General features: G+C 41.7%; 1 protein-coding gene across 1 annotated transcript; it reads left to right on the top strand.

Moving 5' to 3' along the window:
- Positions 1 to 695: 695 nt before the first annotated feature.
- PPTG_04418 (hypothetical protein) lies at positions 696 to 1,573 on the top strand (the record flags this gene model as incomplete). The annotated part of the gene is made up of 3 exons (XM_008896662.1): positions 696 to 785; positions 866 to 1,009; positions 1,550 to 1,573. The coding sequence occupies 3 exons, from the start codon at positions 696 to 698 to the stop codon at positions 1,571 to 1,573; spliced, it is 258 nt and encodes an 85-aa protein (XP_008894910.1).
- Positions 1,574 to 1,577: the final 4 nt, after the last annotated feature.

Here is a 1,577-nt window from a genome sequence, read left to right as displayed (position 1 = left end):
GACACATTCCCATAATCACATATAGCAAATACTATGGCGGAATTAATTTGTACCAGGAAACGTTTTTTTGTTATCATCCATCCGCGTTTCGTCCACGCGCTTGCATCTTCAAGTTCTTCCTCCAGTTATTTTAACGTTATACGTAAAACATCACGTTAACGCAACCCAAACAGATTTATATAAGTGTTCGAGTCGCTCTGCTGTTCACCGCTGTTATTGACCTTTAACTAGATATACTCGTCTCCCACTTTTGAAAAAAAAAAAAAAAAACTGATTGTATTCCATCCAACGAACAAAATTATAAATAGTGACATGAGGTTTAGTCCGGGCACCACAGTCTAGACTATTTACTTAGTACATCCACTGCGAGCTTTTAACCGTAAAGTTCTAATTCAAAGATGTTGCTTGTTGTGGTGCGTTCTGTATGATGCTGCCGACGTACTATTGCATTGTGCGATTATGATGAAAATGATCGATGCGAACTCATTTTGACAGAGAACTATGCCTTAGTGTATGTTACATCAAGCAGGCAAAGGGTGGTGTGTATTTGAGAGTGAAGAAAGAAGTGCTCCTTTTATTAAGCAGATGACGACTCGTTCATATTCAGCTGCGGACATGATGATGACAAAATCATGGCTCAAAAATGCATTTCCCGGTGCCTACTTTCCTAGTATTTTGGAGTCCCTCCAGCACCAATGATGTTCTCGCGGAGTCGCTGGATCCGATCCATCTCCTCCTCGAATTTCCGCGCAGATCTGGCATCTTTTCAAGCCTTTGTTCCGGAGGTGAGTTTTTTTTTCAGACACTGCCCGAGCTTGTTCATGAATCTTTCTTTTTCAATCTGTTCGGTTTCTGCTGCCACGAGACGCAAAAGCCGTTCACGGTCCATTTGAACTCCATCGACGGTGTCAAGCGTCTCGCCATTCTTGATCAAAACGTTGGGAAAGTTAGTGGCAGCGAGAGTAGTGCCACTGGCGTGGAGAGTTGTCGCGACAATAACAGTGAGGATGTAGGTAAAGCGCATGCAGTTCTTGATATAGTTTTTCGCGGTGGGTGATCGCACGGGGAGTTGGTGGAGTTGTTCGTTGTCGAGAAAAATAGCGGAACGAGAATTGAGCTATTAATTAATTTCACAGTTGAGGATACAATGTCTTATGCTACAGTATTTTTTCATAAAGTCAGCAGGCTTGAGCATTCAGTAATACCTGTAGTAAAATATGCCTGCTGAATTTCCTTGTCGCGTAGTCAAGACAGCAAATACGTTGACCTTGGGGCAGCTTCGTATGCACTATCGTATGTATGAGATAATAATAATAATAATAATAATAATAATAATAAGCTGGGACATACTCAGAACATCTAAGGTGGGGGTTTATTGCCATAGCAAATTCGGGGCGATTATCGCAGTAAAACAAAGAGCATTCTAGCATTGCGCTCCGAGTAAGCAGATCGATACATTTCCTAACGTTACATTTGCTTGTATTTGTGAGCCTTATGACCATGCTAGCACCGAGTTCGATCGCATTCTTCTTGTGTTTGTAAATCTTAGGACATGCTTGAAATTCTACGTTGATCCC

This window comes from Phytophthora parasitica, assembly GCF_000247585.1.
Source record: "Phytophthora parasitica INRA-310 unplaced genomic scaffold supercont2.5, whole genome shotgun sequence".
Lineage (NCBI taxonomy): Eukaryota > Oomycota > Peronosporomycetes > Peronosporales > Peronosporaceae > Phytophthora > Phytophthora nicotianae.
This window is presented reverse-complemented; position numbering and strand designations above follow the sequence as displayed.